Source organism: Poromitra crassiceps (genome assembly GCF_964638095.1).
Source record: "Poromitra crassiceps genome assembly, chromosome: 16".
Classification (NCBI taxonomy): Eukaryota; Metazoa; Chordata; class Actinopteri; order Beryciformes; family Melamphaidae; genus Poromitra; species Poromitra crassiceps.
Window position 1 is genome coordinate 3,405,773 of NC_139645.1, and position 17,500 is coordinate 3,423,272.

General features: G+C 44.7%; 1 protein-coding gene across 2 annotated transcripts in view; it reads left to right on the forward strand.

Moving 5' to 3' along the window:
* The window catches only part of map2k5 (mitogen-activated protein kinase kinase 5), an 87,609-nt gene that overhangs the window by 43,956 nt on the left and 26,153 nt on the right, over window positions 1–17,500 (forward strand). The window contains exons 17-19 of one of the 2 annotated variants that reach the window (XM_083652666.1): window positions 2,469–2,498; window positions 12,710–12,736; window positions 13,088–13,120. In XM_083652666.1, coding sequence (XP_083508792.1) covers window positions 2,469–2,498; window positions 12,710–12,736; window positions 13,088–13,120 — 90 coding nt within the window. The remainder of the gene's footprint in view (window positions 1–2,468; window positions 2,499–12,709; window positions 12,737–13,087; window positions 13,121–17,500) is intronic. The other variant, XM_083652667.1, reaches the window with a different exon arrangement.

The following is a 17,500-nucleotide window of genomic DNA, read 5'->3' on the forward strand; positions in this document are numbered from 1 at the left end:
ATTCATTGTGATATAAATTAGTGACATTTTCCCCCAAATCCTCATGGTTCCTGTGCTGTTGGTATTTGGTAGCCTATCTGATGCCTGCAGTGCAGTGCATCAATGAGCCGCGTCAAATTAACGCTAATGAGCGAGTCTGACGCAGCAGGCAGGATGATGTATTCGCGCAGATTTTTCAGTCCTAATATCAAACAGTTTGATATGATCGGGACGGCCCCGATGAGGCTTTGGAGCAGATCGGGAGGGTTAAGATTGGATCTGCAAACAGCTCACACTACAAGATAATCGGCTGCGAAAGTCGGGCCCGACCAAGCTTGGCAAGCTGCCAGGCCAGATTTCTCCTCCGATTCTCGGGAGGGGTGAATCGGCATAAATCGGCCCGAAAATCCTGTAGTGTGAGCCAGCCTTAAGTGTGTCCACACGGGTGTGTCTCTCTGTCCCCCCTCTCTCCCAGAGTCTTGACAGAGTGCACTGCTGACAACCCACATTTTCAAACAACGTTTTAATTTCACTATTGACACTTGCCCAGGTCTCTTGTCCCACCCCCCACTGACACTATCGATTCCCCATCTGTTTCTGTCCACAGCTCGCCCCTTTGGCCCGTCTGACAAACCATTTAGACCCTGCCTGCCTGCCTGCGCTCCCTAACGTCAATACTGTTTAATATCATTACTATTATACACAAAGAACGGATGAGCGCGCGGAAAGAAGCGTCGTGTCAAAATTATCGACATGATCTTTGTGTGATAAAGATGGATAAAGATCTCACATCGGGACCCCAAGGCCCTTTTTGCTCTTCATCTCCCTCCGTATAGAGGTGTTGCATTAAGATAAATGAAACGGCTTAATAATAATCCTTAATCTGGATGAATCCTCATCCTGTTAGTTAATCCATATTATGTTCAAGACCCACACTGTGAGTGTTGTGACGTTTTAATAACGTAATGTTGCCAATAAGCCGGCCTTGGCCGAGATGAAAAAATACACACCCAAGTGCATTGCGAATGTCAGGGGAGAGCTATCAACCAACCCTCAACCCACCCCCCCCCCACACACACACACACACACAACAAGACACACACACACACACACTACACACACACACATCACATGCTACTGTTCCACAATCCCCCCTCCCACCTGTTTATCCCTGCGTTGTGTTCTGAGCAGGTGGTCATGGTGTGTGTGTGTGTGTGTGTGGTGTGTGTGTGTGGGGGGGGGGGGGGTAATTAACTAATAGCCAATGGATTTGATGAGGAAGTGTTTTCAGCAGGAGGCACTTACCTGAAAGACCCTGCGTGGCTCAAGTTCTGCACGGTTCAGTGTGTTCACCACGGTTTGTCCATCTCTGTCAGGGATGGGCAACTTTGATGACAGAGAGGGCCACACAAAAAAATGTCTCGCTACCAGAGGGCCAGATGTGGACCGTGCACTTCCACCAGTAGCCCTACTGTAACACCAATCAAATAATCAAAGTTTAATTATACCAACATTTATATTTTTCATATTCAAATTGAGTCATTCTTCCATTCAGATGACACCAGAGACTTTGCTCTAGCTTTAAAACAGCCCGCTACAGCAGTTTGAGTGGGGTTACATCACCCAAATATGTGATATTAATCAGATTAGTATAGTTGCATGTGCAATGTGCATCCTGGATATAGGTTTGTTACAATAGCGTTAGCTCAAATGCTAACGTTAAACAGCTATGTGTGATGGACAATGCCATTAGCCCCATGTTCTGGGATGTACAGTAGAATAAAAGCAGTGATTTGGGTGGTCTAACCTAACCAAAAACGTCCACCTTGTGTAAAAAAAAAAGGGGGGGGGAGGAAATTGACCCAGGGGCCACACTGAGTGAGGTCGGGGGCCACATGCAGCCAGTTGCCCACCCCTGATCTACAGTATACACATGTACTATAATATGGAAAGGCATGTATACACTGACATACATACATACATACATACTGTACATACATAGTAGAGCTGCATAATATATCGTTTCAGCATCGTCATCGCAATGTGCGCATGCGCAATACTCACATCGCAGAACGCGCAATGTCATAGGATAAGGCAAAGTAACTCAAACATGTCATGCTATAACTCTTTTGCTGGTTGATACTCAGCATTAGCACACTAGCATCCTGCCAATCACTCTGGCTGCAGCTAAAAACACTTTCTACTATGTCACCCACGCAGGTTACCCACTACCTTCTTAAAGGGACAAGGCTTGATGAGCTAATCAAGTCATTTGGTGAAAATTCCTGTATTCTTTCATATCGCAATATATATCGCAGAAACCAAATATATTGCAATGTCTGTTTTTTTCCAATATCGTGCAGCCCTAATACATAGTGAGTATTTCTTATGACTCGGAATCAGAAAAAAATGAAACGACATAGATGTCTTAACGCTAATTACAGAAGGGTTTGGCTCTGGTCAGTAACTGTCCCTTTCTCTTTCCACAGTTGGCACTAGGCATGTTCCCCTATCCACAGGTGAGTGTGTTTCTATGTTGCAGCATATATGTGCTTTATTCTCTCCACCAGGAGATTGTGGCTGCGTTCCGATCAGCTAGTAGTTCCCCTTCGAAGTGGACTGCACAGGGTATTCAGCCATGTTAAGTAATAAGGCTGAAAACCCTGTGCAGTCCACTTAGCAGGGAACTACTAGCTGATCGGAACTCAGATGATGTGTTCGGTCGCGTGAGTGTGTGTGTGTGTTATCCCTCTAGCTGGTGTTTCCCATAGCGCTTCCCGTTGCAGTTAACTGCCACACAGTGAATCTCTATTAAGACATTTCTTAAGACTTTCTTCTGTTCTAAATGTGTGGTGATCTTTGACCTCGGCTTGACTTGGGATTCTTGTTGTCTTACTGTTACAGTACATGACATAGCAACACTCAACAAGTCAATACTTCTATAGGACGAATCAGCATGACGTCACTTGCCACCCAAAAATTCGTAACCCCGCGGCAGTAGTATGAGTTGTGCCAAACAAACGTTAATATCTCAAAAAGTATACGGTACATCACATCCGCTTATATATTTTTTTGACATTCTGAGTGAGAGCAGAATTAGCTCAAGAGTTAGATGTATAATATATGCATGTCGTGTTAAAGTTGTGTGAACTGTCGCAGTTTTTAAATTGTAAACACGGTCAGCCGGCTCGAGTCAGACGCTCAAACTCAGGCTCCACAGGGTTCCGTTGCCGTTGCCACCCACGTGACGCGGTTTGTTTACCAAAAATGCTGCTTGGCTGATCCCTCGTATATTCTGTCTCAAGTGTTAAGTGCAAGATAAAAAGGTTGTGAATAAATGCTCAAACCATCTCAGATGATTAGATAACATATTAGATTAAGTGTTCTCTCACTCATTTGGCTGCCTTCTCGACCCTGACACAGCTACAGCTTGACACTGACTGATGAGTGAGACTGGCAGCCAGGTAGTGTTGGAGTGCTGCCAGATGACTGTGCACCATCACCGTGTGAAGGTTTCACTTTGACACAAAGGCAATAAATTAATGACCGCCTGCAAACAGTCAGGCGAGTTGCCACATAAGGGGATAATGATGATAAGTTTGAGCTGGGACCAATTTTAAAGATATAAAACCAGATGAAATCGGCTCCCTTCGATGCATCGTAATGAGTTTCTAGGTGCGAGATCAGTGAAGATGAACTGGTCATCGTGGGATGTGGTCTTTTTGGGACGCCCTCTTTCCTCTTCTCTTCTTCGCTGGTCCGTCTCGCCTGGCTGTCTCCCACTTGGACCTCCTCCTGTGTCGCTGGGGGGGGCCTCTCGCTCGCCTCTCCGGCGCCCCCTGTCTGTCCTCACTCCTCGTTGCGGTGTCATTATTATAATGGTCATTATAGATGCCGGTTTTCACCAGATGCAACCCCCCACAGCACTTCCTTTTTCTCCGCTTCTTCTTCGGTGGTTTATTATGGCGGTTGGCATCCTGTCTTCTGTGTTACTCTTTCTCATTGTTGTTGTTGTTGTTGTTGTTGTTGTTGTCTGTAACAGAACAGGCTTTCCAATGAGGTATGATGAGACAATGCTGAGGATACAGTAACAACAGAGATATGATCAACCAAACACCAATTTATTTGGATTCATATATTTTTGTTCCATCGGTTGCTGCTTGCTGATCCATTCCACGGTTACATTCAGTTAAATCCTGCTCAAATGTAATTGCTGACCATAAAACTGACTTTCCCCAAATCCCAACAACTCTTAATGAGGCCTTTAGACTTGGCTAATCTCTCACTCCTCCCTAAGTGAGCAGTCTGAATCGGGTTAGCTCAGTTTACCCTCCTGGCTGCCTGCCTCCGTGGGATGTGAATGGAGTGATTTTATCCCAGCGAGAGTTTTGTTCTTGGCAACGAGCGACACCGAGCTCGTGGAGATATCGCTTTGAAAAGGTTCTATCATGGAACAAGATGATGGATGATGACGTGTGTGTGTTAAAGTGTTTTAGTTTGCTGTACTTACTAGAGCATACCACTTTCACACCTCAACCATACGCTGCTAGCTGCAGCCTCATCAGATCAGATCTCATCAACGCTGCTAGCTGCAGCCTCATCAGATCAGATCTCATAGACGCTGCTAGCTGCAGCCTCATCAGATCAGATCTCATCGACGCTGCTAGCTGCAGCCTCATCAGATCAGATCTCATCGACGCTGCTAGCTGCAGCCTCATCAGATCAGATCTCATCGACGCTGCTAGCTGCAGCCTCATCAGATCAGATCTCAATCAGATGAGACTTCATTGTAGTTGATTAAAGGAGCAGAGTGTGATGGAACCACGGCACTATCTGCCCAGGGATTCCTGCTCTCTTTCACGATGCCAATAGAGACACTGCATGAAATAGGCCACACCCATCACGGGGGAAAAGCTCCGTTCATTTCCACACATCAGCGTCATTTTCCTTGAATTAAACATAGCTAAAAGCTGTTGTGTGGTGGGGCTGTGCAGACAACAAATGTAAAAAATCGCCAGTTAAAGTTTTTTTGTACTCCTGAGCAAAACAAGGAAGCCATTGAGAATTGGCGAGAAGAAAAATGTGGATCTAGCTGTCAAGAAGTAAGTTGGAGTGTTCATCTTATCTTTTTGTGCAACACGCAACCATGCACGTGACATAGGAGAACGCCAGGATTGGAGGGGGGGTTTCTGTTTTCCCCCGTTTTGGGCGTGGCTTCTGAATGATGACGCGTTACGCAGTGTCTCTATGGGCCTTTTTCACAGCCGCCCATTTTGTGTCTAAAAGGCAGGGTAAACAACACAGGTGCAACCAACTCATTCATTAGGGCCCCAGCACTGGGACGTTGGATACCCTAATTAATGTTTTGGTGCACCTGTGTTACTTCCTGCCTTTCAGACACAAAATGGCTGCTGGGAAAAAGGCCTATTACCCTTCCTGGGAAAGAGGGAAGCCAGTTTACTGAACCTGAACTGAGCCTGTATGACACTTTAAATTCAAAGCAATATGCAAATACTTTAGTCTTTGGACCACAGTTGTTTTGTACTGTCTTTTACTAAAGTGCTGTGCAGTTGAAGATGGTATCCTCCTGTTATCTGTGAAGTACAGAGAGAAACCCAAATGTGTGTTCACAGTAATTAATGAGTTGTCGTTCTGAGTCAATGGTCATTCCGTGTGTGTGTACTGTGTGTGTGTGTGTGTGTGTGTGTGTGTGTGTGTGTGTGTGTGTGTGTGTGTGTGTGTGTGTGTGTGTGTGTGTGTGTGTGTGTACTGTGTGTGTGTGTGTGTGTACTGTGTGTGTGTGTGTGTGTGTGTGTGTGTGTGTGTGTGTGTGTGTGTGTGTGTGTGTGTGTGTGTGTGAGAGAGAGAGAGAGAGACTACAGCCCAGGGCATGTCTCATTTGAGAGTGCAGTCCTTTCCCTCCAGCAGCATCTATATTAACACATTCATCCTCATGTTAATTGTCAGTGTATGATGGATAATACACAGTACAGGATCACAGTACACACGATGTGTACACAGGATCTGCAATGACCTCCTCCTCACCATCTCTCTTGTACTGTATATATATATTTTCCAATCTTGAAGCTGCGTATTTCTGTTTGTCTCTTTGTGTTTACCTTTGACTATTGGCTGATGACCTCAGCAGGGAGAGTGTGGGCACTGAAACTGAACGTTTTATTTACACTGACCCCGGCTCCGCTATTTGACCACAGGTAGGTCCTTGTTTTGTAGTTGGTGCTCATCAGTGATGTCAGCAAGGAGAACATTTTAATTTAACTCAAAATCTGATTCACAAACAGGCTTAAATAAGCAGAGATTTGAATTATGGAAGATAAATAGTCTTAATTACCTCCACCAAGGAGTATATGTTTTTGGGGCAGTTTGTTTCTCTGTCTCATCTGACTGTCTGTCTGTCTGTCTCATCTGACTGTTTGTCTGTCTGTCTGTCTGTCTGTCTGTCTGTCTGTCTGTCTCATCTGACTGTCTGTCTGTCTGTCTGTCTGTCTCATCTGACTGTTTGTCTGTCTGTCTGTCTCATCTGACTGTTTGTCTGTCTGTCTCATCTGACTGTCTGTCTGTCTGTCTGTCTCATCTGACTGTTTGTCTGTCTGTCTGTCTCATCTGACTGTTTGTCTGTCTGTCTGTCTCATCTGTCTGTCTCATCTGTCTGTCTGTCTGTCTGTCTGTCTGTCTGTCTGTCTGTCTCATCTGTCTGTCTCATCTGTCTGTCTGTCTGTCTGTCTGTCTGTCTCATCTGTCTGTCTGTCTGTCTGTTTGTCTGTCTGTCTGTCTCATCTGTCTGTCTCATCTGTCTGTCTGTCTGTCTGTTTGTCTGTCTGTCTGTCTCATCTGTCTGTCTCATCTGTCTGTCTGTCTGTCTGTCTGTCTCATCTGACTGTTTGTCTGTCTGTCTGTCTCATCTGTCTGTCTCATCTGTCTGTCTGTCTGTCTCATCTGACTGTCTGTCTGTCTGTCTGTCTGTCTGTCTCATCTGTCTGTCTCATCTGTCTGTCTGTCTGTCTGTCTGTCTGTGTCTCATTTGACTGTCTGTTAGCAGGATTACGGAAAAAATGACCTGCCTGATTTCCATGAAACTTGGTGGGAGGGTGTAGCATGGGGGTGTAGCACCAGGCCAGGGTGTAGCATGAGCCAAAGACACAGTAAACTTGGTGGGAGGGTGTAGCTGTAGCATGAGCCAAAGACACAGTAAACTTGGTGGGAGGGTGTAGCTGTAGACTGGAGGGTGTAGCTGTAGCATGAGCCAAAGGAAGAACCCGTTAAACCCGTTATAAATTATGGAGCAGATCCGATCCGACTCACAAAATTAGCATGTCTGGACTCTCGACCTTGGCGGAGGTCTGCACTCCTCTCTGACTCCACTTCTACTTCCTCAGGAGGTCTGCACTCCTCTCTGACTCCACTTCTACTTCCTCAAATGTTCAGCCAGGTGAACCCCACGCATGCTGCTGGAGAATCTGATCTGTTCTTACAACCGTTATTTATTATCTCCCTCCTTCTCCATCACTTTACTGTTTTTTCATTTTCCCATTTTCATTTTCTTCATCCTCCATCTGCGGTCCTCTCTAGTCTTCTTCATATATAATCTCACGCTGCACACAAATATATATATATATATATTATAGAGGGATAAAGTGAAGTTAAAGAAAAAAGGTTTGGACTCCCCACTGCCACAGCTCTTCATCTCAGTGTTAATTTTCCCCTGCCTCCATATGGCGTTGCAGACAGTTCACCTGCAGGCAGTAGCAGAGCGGTGTGGTTGCGATAGCGTTTGGATCCAGCTCGCCAGGCGCAGTCAGCCTAAAGTCCCCGGGCCTAAGCTGTCATCTCTGCATACGCCCGCACAGCTGTCTGCGCCAAACCCCCTGCTACAACTTAGTTCACACAGGACATTTCAGCACGGGCGGAGGGAGAAGTTGCAGGGAGAATAAAGCATCGAGATCGGTGGGGGGGAATGTGTCACCTGAGATTGTACTAGGGATGTCACGATATTTAATCTCTACTTCGATACCGACACCCAGGAAAATATCGATACGAGGGGGGGATGAGGACACATCAAGAGGCATAAAAATAAAGTTAGACAGATGGACGGACAGACGCACACTTCTCCATAATCTAGGCCTGATAAAACTTTGAATTTAGACAGCAGATTAGCCCTGATCTAGCCATCAGCCTATCAGAACACGTTTAACTTGTTAAAGCAACAGATACCCACCAATGATAGGGAGGGAAAAACCAGTGATTTTTCATTAAAAGAAAGCACTGATGGTATCAAAACTGTTGCAAATGAGTATTGTATCCATTTAAAATGTTTAGTATTGATACTTTTGACAACCCTACATGTACACCAAAGGCTAGTGTAAGATAAGGGATGTGAGGACTGGGCTTTGAGGGCGCTGTAGCACCGTTAGGGGTTTTTGTACTCACCCCTTCAATAGAGAGCCAAATATTTAGAAACAGGAGAGATGGCATAACATTTAACTCGGACCAAAACGTTAAAAAGAAATGCGCGTTGAAAGAAAATCTTTTTTCAATGTTGTTTTTTAAAGTTTTGGTCCGAGTGAAATGTTCTATGCTCACTCCCGATTCTAAATATAGCTGAACCGTTTGGTTTGACCGAGTAAAACTATTTTTATAAGCATTTTACGAAATGTCTATGGGAAAATAAATGGCGGAAGAAAATCTCTGGTACAGTGCTGAAGCAGGAAGTGACGTTCCACTTTGCCCTATAGGGAGCAGGCGTGTGTCACTTGCTTTCATTGTGGAGATGTTGTTTAGTCAATGGCTGCTTGTCTTGTATTCACTTCTTCTTTGTGTGTTGTGTGTGCCGCGCACACAGCGCCCCCATCATCTCATGTTTGTCATTGATTAGAGCTGGTCCCTTTAATTCCACTTGGCCACACGTTGCGATTCATTTGCATTGGTTGTCAGGAGTTAATGGAGTTTCTGTGCGGTTCGCTCTGAAAGTCTTTGAAGACACCAGACCTGATGGCATGTGTCTACAGCCGCCAGCGCTGTCGCTTCTGACTCATTTGTTCCCTTTCTGTTGTTTGCTCTCTTGCTTGTTTTTGTTTCTCGTCACATTTCTCTCACACATTTGAATGGATTTCTGCATGAAAAAGCACACCGGTTCTTTTGAGTGTAATATGCGTTTGTTTCAATAGCTTCCATTACACATCACTACATCCATCACACCACGCAGACTTTCTTTCTTACTTGATTCATTTCAAATGCAATTGACTTTGGTATTAGTACGGACGTCACATCACCAATAGTACTGTTTGCGTTGTACATTTTTCATTGCAATGAGAAAACTAGATGCTAGATGTCTGTCTTTTAGAGAGAATAAATCTTAATTTCAGTATTCATATTAGGTTCTTTTTTTGGCCTAGTTCATAAATGATATGAAGGAAAGATTAGGACCTATACTCTGCCCACTCAGGCAATTATCTGTTCCACAAACGTTCCTCCAGGAAATGATAATGACTGAAGATCAGGACCGCCGTCACCCCAACAGCTTGTAAAACACACGTGTGTTACTATTGATTACTGTGCTCTTTATTATTACTCGAACATTTTTGAACAGATTGCAATGTCCGCACAACCTTGATCTGTATATATATATATATATATATATATATATATATATATATATATATATATATTATATATATGAGTGTTTTAGTTATTTATCTTAGAATTTATCTTAGCATTTCTCAGAGCAGGAGAGTGACTTGTTTGATGTTGACCCAGTCTGACTGGCTTGAAGCAGCATGGTGGACTTAGCTCTCTCATTGGTGCCGACCATTTCAGTCGGTGCCGGATGGAAATCCCATTCCGCTTCCTGCAAGCTCTGCAATTGGCTCTGACCCGCTCTGACTGAGCGGCTGCGACCATATATGGATTTCCTTTCCGCTCCCTCCCCGTGTCGAATCTGTGGATCTCAAATGCCTCTGCTGCTGTGTGTGTGTCGAATCTGCCGATCTCAAATGCCTGCGCTGCTTTGAAACAATAACAACAACAGCAGCGCTAGCCGCTAGCTCGTTGCTACATGCTGAAAACGAGTGATGTGGATTGTGCAATGAGACCAGCCTGCCTGGTACTTTTGGTGGATGGCTGTAAAGTTATTAAACGGAGCCTTTTCCCCCGCTAGTCCACAGTGGAGCTATTACCAGCCAGACTCTCAGAGTCTGGCAAGGAAGGCTACTGTTGACCTAGTCTCGCTGGCCAGCCTCCTCTCCCTTTCCGTCCGAGGAGTCTGGCGCCGCAGGTCTCCATAACTGAGATAAACCCTCCCCTGCTCTATTCTGCTCTCACATTGGCAGCTGGATGATTGTCCGCTCCCGGCTTATTACAAACTCTGTCATTGGCTCCGATCATGTCAATCAGAGCGGCTTCCGCTCCCTCCTCCCTGTGTGTCGCTGTAAACAGTGCCCTGTCGCCTCAGTGAAAACAACAACGCTAACTAGCTAGCAAGCTAACGGCAGAAACCTACACGCTAGCTCGTTGCTACACGCTGAAAACGGCAAGTTGGATTGTTTGAAACCATTTTCCAAGGGCACTGCCGCTAAGCGCCGCCCATCGCAATCCCACTATGGAGACCTGCGGCGCCAGACTCCTCGGACGGAAGGGAGAGGAGTCTGGCCAGCGAGACTACTGTTGACCTAACAATAAAGAAAGGAATGGCAAAGAAGACCTCCCAGTCTGATTCCTCCTCCTACTTATGGTTATATCACCATGGTGACAGAGAGGGACTGCCCCTTGCCCACAACCAAGACCATTTTCCTCCTTGTTGGAAATGAAGGTTTTGATCAAACAATGAGTGTTTTGTCCGAGTTGTCTCCTTCCTTCACCTTGAAGAAATCACTTCTTCACATCCTGAAGAAGAGAAGCTGCCAACTGATCTCTCACAAGTGTTTATTGAGCTGCTCTTAATGGGAACGGAAATCATTTGACATCTCAAAATAGATTTAGTGACGTCTTCTTTTGGTGCTGCTGACACCAGTTAGATCATTTTCAAACAGGGGGAAATGTTTGATGCGCTAAGATTAGCTATGAGAATCAACAAATATGCCTCCGTGGGGGAAACCTTGTTTAAGTACGAGCGTCATATTAAACATTTACCCTCAGGTGGAACATGCAGATAATGACATGTTAACCAGATCATCACTCTGCAGTGTTCACAGTCTGTTAAGAGGGAAAGATATGATGCGATTTTTATTAGGATTTACTTTATTTTTTTTAACGTCTGGTCAAACTACCTAGTATAAGAAGAATAAGTGCTCAATTATGCTTGAATAAGTTAGTCTCCCACTATCCAATTCCAACCCCTGGAGCAGCATGCAATTTTGTCCTAGTAATTATTTCTGAACAAATTACTTTTCCATAGTCGCCTTTAATGTGTCTGAATCAGGCAAAGGGGGATAGATGGAGGCAGTTTAGGAGTCTCTTGGTATTTACGACGTGTGAAAACCTGTATTTAATTGAGTGAATCGATAAGCGCTCTAATGCACTGTCAAAAGAGACCCGCGGAAAACGAGCAATTCATTTACGGAGCATAATCACGCATTTAGCCAAGCTAAAAAGACCTGGAATCAGTCCGTCTGCTCGCTGAATTTGTCAATCTGTGTGTTTCTGGAAGTTGAGAACCGTGTGTGTGTGTGTGTGTGTGTGTGTGTGTGTGTGTGTGTGTGTGTATGTGTGTGTGTGTGTGTGTGTGTGTGTGTGTGTGTGTGTGTGTGTGTGTGTGTGTGTGTGTGTGTGTGTTGCTAATTTTAGCCATGGCTATTTTAAAAAGGAAACTTAAAGAAGTGATATTTTGTATCCTTGCATTGCCATGTCTTTTAAAGGCAAATATTCGATAGTGTGATGTGTGATGAATAGTGTGATGGATTACGATGATTGATTTAGTGAATTGAGTATCTGCATGATGACATCTACAAAATGTTCCTGTTATAGCTTAGACGTGATATTGTCCTGCTTCACTGTATGTCCTGATTGTGATAACAGACAGACTGCAGTGAGACAAATATGTCCTGCATTCTCCTTCTCCGATTTTACCTTTTCCAAGAAAAGGCTACTGGTCGCTTTAAGCCCACTGTCATCGTGTTGTATCATGGCAATAGATCCTTCTCACGGGGGCCATTTTGTGTCAAAAAGGCAGGGTAAACACAGGTGCAAGCAAAACACTAATGAGGGTTTCCAACTTCCATGATTGGAATTTGGAAACCCTCATTAGTGTTTTGCTTGCACCTGTGTTTACCCTGCCTTTTTGACACAAAATGGCCCCCGTGAAAAGGGTCTATTTACCACACTCTGGCCTGTTCATTGTCTCTGTTGCACCTGCGTGTGAATTAGATACACACTTATTGCAAAGCTTGCAAAAAGCGGTTTGCAACAATTATTCGACATTCCGGCACGTCTGCGATAACCTGGAGGGCAGGAATAAAGTGCCACTCTGAGAATTAGCATTATCCGATCTTTTCCCCCGCTCGTCTCCGCAAATGAGCGCGCGAGGCCATTAACATTTGTGTGTTTTCATTATGTAAATGGTGTTAACGCAATACTCACAAATTGCCACCAGGAAAAGCAATAATTTCCTCCCAGTGATCATAATGTGTCCAAGTGCATCGTTTTGATTATGACACGCTAATTACATATTGCTTCTTCTCCTCTCTCTCGCTCTCTCTCTCTCTGTCTTGCCCTGCAGATTCCAAAAAACCAAGGATCTTTAATGGTAAGCTTTATGGCGTTAGCATAAACGAAAACACACACACACGCCCTCTATTGTGTCACTCCTGATTGGCTCTCTCATTTGAAAATTCCCCCTTAAATTGCATCTTTGCAGTGAAATATTAGATCCTGCTTTAACTGCCAGTATTACATTAGGTGCCATTACGGAATAATAAAAAGATTCAGGAGCCGAACGATCGCTTCGCCCGAGCTCGCTGCGTTTGATTCATTTGTGCCGTAGATACTTTTTTTATTACACTATTGATTTTCCCCCCTATCGCCGGGACATTTCATGTAGGCTGACATGTTTTTTTTATCTCTCTATCTCCCCCTTCCCTCTCCTCCCGTCTCCCAGCCTCTCCAGTTACTGCAATGCATCGTTGATGAGGTGAGTCCTGCTCTTACGCGCTTTTGCATCTAAAGTCAGTCCTAATGGCCCGGAAAGCTTATATTTTGTTTCTTAATGAAGCAAGGCACTCAGGCGGCTTTGCTCCCCGCTCACTCGAACCCGCCACCCCGTGTGGAACCGCCTCCGGCTATTCACACAGGCACACACACACAGGCACACACACACACACACACACATACACACGCACACACACACACACACACACACACACACACACACACACACACACACACACACACACACACACACACACATTACTGTAGAGGTTGGACCTGACACTGTGTATCCAAACCAAACCAGACTGAAAAAAAAGGGGATTTAAAAAGGATTTTCTTGGTGACTGCACTGATTCACGTTCCCATTGAAAATACATTTTACTTTCAACACACTTGACACACAAACGCGCACACACACACCAACAAACATACCAGGAACTATACATGACCCGCCCAAGGCCACGGAGAGTACTTGACTCGTCTTAATAGGCGACGTAAACCTCTTCACCTCTGACTCTTAAAAATATGCCCGCCTTAAAATGTCTCCCTCCCGTCCGCTAACAGGGCAAACACATTTGATCGGTTGAAATGAAAACCCGGCGACCTCGTACAGTACGGCCACTTAAGAGCCGTTTGTCGCCATTTTGACCCGACTCTTTGTTTGTACATACCTGCTGAACTGTATGCTGCGCAAACTACACACTATTTGTCTGTATTTTCAGCACAACCGCCAATGTCCACCGGGGGCTGTTTCCCTTCTCCCCGCTCTCCTTTCTACCTCAGTTCTTTGCTGACACGCACTAATAGCAAACATGCCGCCGCCCCTCGCTCCCCTTAACCCAGCCCCCCAAACCCCCCCCCCCCCCCCCCCCCAGAACCCCCAACACCAACCGAGCCGCGCATTAAACATAGCACGCCACTCGTCCTTAAGTGCCTATAGATTGGCCGTAATTAATAATTAAACGCTTTCGGTTGTAATGGGTTGACCCGGGCTGAACTGTTCATTAGTCAGCCCGACGGAGGCATCACTCAAACTATTTTTCCCCGTTGCCCTTTGCCGTCTCCCCTCGAGGCGAGAGAACACGCGCTCTCTCTCTCTCTCTCTCCGTTTGTCCCAGGCGTAAACCGGGACACCGCCTCGCCTCGCTGTCCCCCACCGCCAACCGGCCGGGGCTTCCGATAGGCCGAGGAAAACACAGAGACGAGGATAACTACTGTTTGGATAGATGAAGTCGCTCGATGAGAAGGTCAAGGTTGAGGACTGCGATGTAGATCGAGGAATAGACTCCCATCAGTGACCCATAGGACGTCCAGAGAAGTGGCCCCCTAATCTGTTGCCACCCGAGTAAGAGCGATATCAGCAAACTTTGCTTATCACACTACTAATATGAGCAGTGTTGGGGGTAACTCATTACAAAAGTAACATATTACATGTCATATATTACTTTTAGCAGTAACTCAGTAATATAACTTAGGATTTCAGTAATATTATACCAGTTACTTTGTCAAGTAACACAAGTTACAAATTGAGTTACTTTTTTTTTTTAATCAAAGCACACATTTAAATATAGATACAATCATTGCCTAATCAAACTCTGTGTTTTTATGCAAATAACCACTATAGATGACAATAACAAAGGAAAAGAATAACATTTAGAATTTTGGACCATTTACACTGACTTCAAGGCGGTTGAAATTATTTTTCGGGATGGTTCCGGGGCGGCGATGTCATTCTGCTACTGCTGTTATTTTGGTGAAAGTAATGTATAAGTAGTGTAATAAGTAATGAGTTGCTCTACACAGACAGTAATATTGTAAAGTAACTTATTACTTTCAAGTGAAAGTAACTAGTAATATGTAGTATATTACATTTTGAAAGTAACATGCCCAACACTGAATATGATTCAGTGCCATCATGGAACCTGGACAGAAAAGCAGCGCAGTTCTATCAGGAGGAAACCAAACTGGTTGTCCATCACAGGCAGTGGCCCAGTTATAACATATTATAAAACGGCTCTCTCAAATCAAGCAATCTGATTGGTTCACAGCCATTGTATAATTCCAGTAACCGAGTTCAATAACCCATGGCCATGGGTTATTGGTTGCCATGGCAACTCTCTTACTAAGAGAGTAATAATAAGGCTTACCTCAAATGACAACGTAGGAAAAAAAATGGCGGAGACAGCTGTCAGATCCTTGTGAATCGATCTTCGCTTATAACTTTACTAATACTTCGCAGAAAATGATGTTTTGTACAAGAATAGATGCGGGCTAATGTCTTCTTTGCAAAAGAAAGGCTGTTAACTCCGCATTTAACCCCGCATTTAACCCCGTAACGTTAGTTGGTGTCGGGCAAGCCCTGAGAATGCAACGCTGCGCTCGAGCTGCCTGGGTTTCCAGAAAGCTCTCAGCCAAGCGCCAGGATTGGCCAATGTCGACTTCAGTCTCCAGAACGATCCAATCAAATCACCCGCACGTCTATCTTCTTGCTAGAGGTCCCGCCTTACAGTAGTGTTTCAACTGACTCTCAGAATACCATGCCAGTCGGACTTATAGTGTTATTATTATTATATTATTATACTTGGAACCCTTTTATAAAAGCAATATAGCACTCGAGCAGCGTGTGTTGTGGAATATATCCCCCTGCTCAGTTGTTATCCCACTCGGCCTGCGGCCTCGTGGGATAACAACTGATCAGGGGGATATATTCACCACAACACACTTGCTCTCGTGATATATTGCTTAATTAGACAGTGTTTGCATTATCAATGTACATGTGTCGTATCACAACTTGTGCTCCCCCGTGAAGATATAGACCCTTTTCACGGTGGTCAGTTTGTGTCGAAAAGGCAGAATAAACACAGGTGCAAGCAAAACACTAAACACTAAACACAAATTCCAATCATGGAACTTTGAAACCCTCATTAGTGTTTTGCTTGCACCTGTGTTTACCCTGCTTTTTCGACACAAGATGGCCCCCGTGAGAAGGGTCTATTGTCCTCTTGTTGTGCTCTTAGTCCTGAGATAAAACCCAAAGACATTATCCTTCTATAGCTGCTGCTTTGTACAGTAATTACCCGCCTTCAGTTGGGTTTTAATTGTTCTTTTTGAAAACACCTCGTAGCATAGCTCGGATGGGCTAGCATCGATCCCTTGGGTCGGTTTACTTTAATGGCACGCTATTTTTAAGTGGGCTAGTTGTTTTAAATTAAGCGACATATCAAAATCACCATGTCGGGTGTGATCAATTATAAATGACTCTCTGACATTTTGTAAATATGCTCAATTAGTATGTAGATGGGTAGAATACTTTTTTGGTTTTCCTTTGCTCGTGAAGGTTTGATATTGTGTGCGACTTATCCACTGGGGATCTGGAAGTTGCATTAATGTTTGTGAGAGAAATATGTTCTTGTCAGTGGATCATTAATATGATTGTAGCTGGAGGTGTGTTTGGTGGGGGGGTGGAGTGTGAGGTCTGCCCCTCGCTCGCTTGCTCTCCCCCCTCTCTCTCTCACACACACACACACACACACACAGTCAGGCATTGCCATGGGAATGCAGAGATAAATAAGAATAGACAAAGAGCGAATAAATAAGAAGATGGATGTAGTCAAACTTCTTCCAAGGCTTCGCCAGTCACCAGAGCTGAACATCGTTGAACCTTTATGGGAAGGTCTACTCTGGAGCACGGATTGTAAAGTCAATTTCCAGTTCCTCTTTGGAACTGGAGGCTTTGCATCTTGAAGAATGCTCCAGTGTCTTTTCTACACACAGTTCAAGACTTGTATGACAGCAATCATAGAGACTGCTGCATGAAATAGGCCACGCCCATCACGGGGGAAAGCTCTCCATTCACTTCCGTACACCAGCGTCATTTTTCCTTGAATTAAACATAGCTAAAAGCTGTTGTGTGGTGGGGCTGCGCAACAAATGTAACAAAAAATCGGCAATTAAAAAAAAAAATTGTACTCCCGAGCAAAACAAGGAAGCCATTGAGAATTGGCGAGAAGAAAAATGTGGATCTAGCTGTCAAGGAACTAAGTTGGAGTGTTCATCTTCCGTATATATGATCTTTGTGTGCAACACGTGACATAGGAGAACGCCAGGATTGGGGGAAGAGTTTTTGTTTCCCCCCGTTTTGGGCGTGGTTTCTGAATGATGACGCGCTCCACAGTGTCTCTCTGCTCATTCCACTATCCAGCACCTCCTCTGAAATAGAAGAGGTGTCTTATTGAGCTTCTAGGTGTTGAAGGAGAAGTTCTCTGTCATGGTGGTTCCTGCCATCTGTCCTCTGTCCGTCCTCATGACGGTGTCTCCCTCCTCTCCTCTCCTCTCCTCTCCTCTCCTGTTGAATAGCAAGTGG